A 1067-nucleotide genomic window follows, 5' to 3' on the forward strand; every position below is an offset into this window, starting at 1 on the left:
GGTGCTGGACAATGATGAACCTAAGAGGAAGAACTTGCTCGGATCGTTCTCATCAATCCGAACCTCTACTAAATCTTCTACTCACTTCTCCTCAGCCTTTCTCCTCACATCTTCCAGGACCTTTTTCCCATATGGCCATTCTATTATTTGGACAAAGCCTTTCGCAGCTCGGGTGCTGTTTACTGCGACGAAGCACTACTTTGACATTACTTGGTCTCTCCAAACTTCTTCAATTTGTCTGGTTGGGGCAGCAAAGCGCATGACCTAGTGATAGGTTGAAGCCACTGCTTGCATGGCATACAACCAGCCCTTTTCCAAGATCAGGTTGGAAGTCGATGGGACCTTCAGCACCTAGAACTCCACTTGCTTCGTGACTAATCCTATTTTGACCGGTAATATGATCTTTCCAATCAGCCACTCCAGTTGTGAGTTGAATCCAACTAGAGGCGAAGTTGCAGGGGCTAAGTCTTTCTCTTCTAACTTCATTTGTTTGAATGCGTCGTAATAGATGATTTCGATCGAACTCCCTTGGTTGATCAAAATTCTCTTGATGTCAAACTCTTTGACACGAAGTGTTACAACTAAGGCGTCGTTGTGAGGGGTTTGAATTCTTTCCAAATCTTTGCTAGAAAAGGTCATGATGTCTTGTATCTCAGTTTTTCCCTTCTTCATGGCGGGCTGAACAGAAAACACTTCTCTCATATGTTCAGCCTTCTTAATCATTCCCCTGAGTTGGCATACTCGCGCTTGCTCTATGATACCATGAATGACATTGATAACTTTTTGAGGCGTTACATCCAGGACGGCTAGTTCATTAGGCTCTGTTGGCCCTTGCGGAGATACCCTTATGCCGCCATCTATGTACTAGTCTAAGTGCCCCGCTGTAACTAGCTCTTCCAAGTGTTGTTTTAACGGCACGCAGTCCTCCGTACGGTGCCCCTTTCTTCATGGAAAGTGTAGTAGTATCTTAACTTGAATCCCCTCTGGGCATCCCCCAACTTTGCTGGCCATTGGACATATGGCTCGCCTCGGATTTCACTAAGAATGCGATAAATCAAAATTTTGAA

At 45.0% G+C, this 1067-nt stretch overlaps 1 protein-coding gene across 1 annotated transcript; it reads right to left on the bottom strand.

Annotated features, from left to right (window-relative positions):
* Nucleotides 1-351: 351 nt before the first annotated feature.
* LOC145821656 (uncharacterized) lies at nucleotides 352-723 on the bottom strand. The gene has a single exon (XM_082918198.1). The coding sequence runs from the start codon at nucleotides 721-723 to the stop codon at nucleotides 352-354; it is 372 nt and encodes a 123-aa protein (XP_082774324.1).
* Between the last annotated feature and the right edge of the window lie 344 nt (nucleotides 724-1067).

Source organism: Camellia sinensis, chromosome 3, assembly GCF_055761805.1.
Source record: "Camellia sinensis isolate YWXY chromosome 3, ASM5576180v1, whole genome shotgun sequence".
Lineage (NCBI taxonomy): Eukaryota > Viridiplantae > Streptophyta > Magnoliopsida > Ericales > Theaceae > Camellia > Camellia sinensis.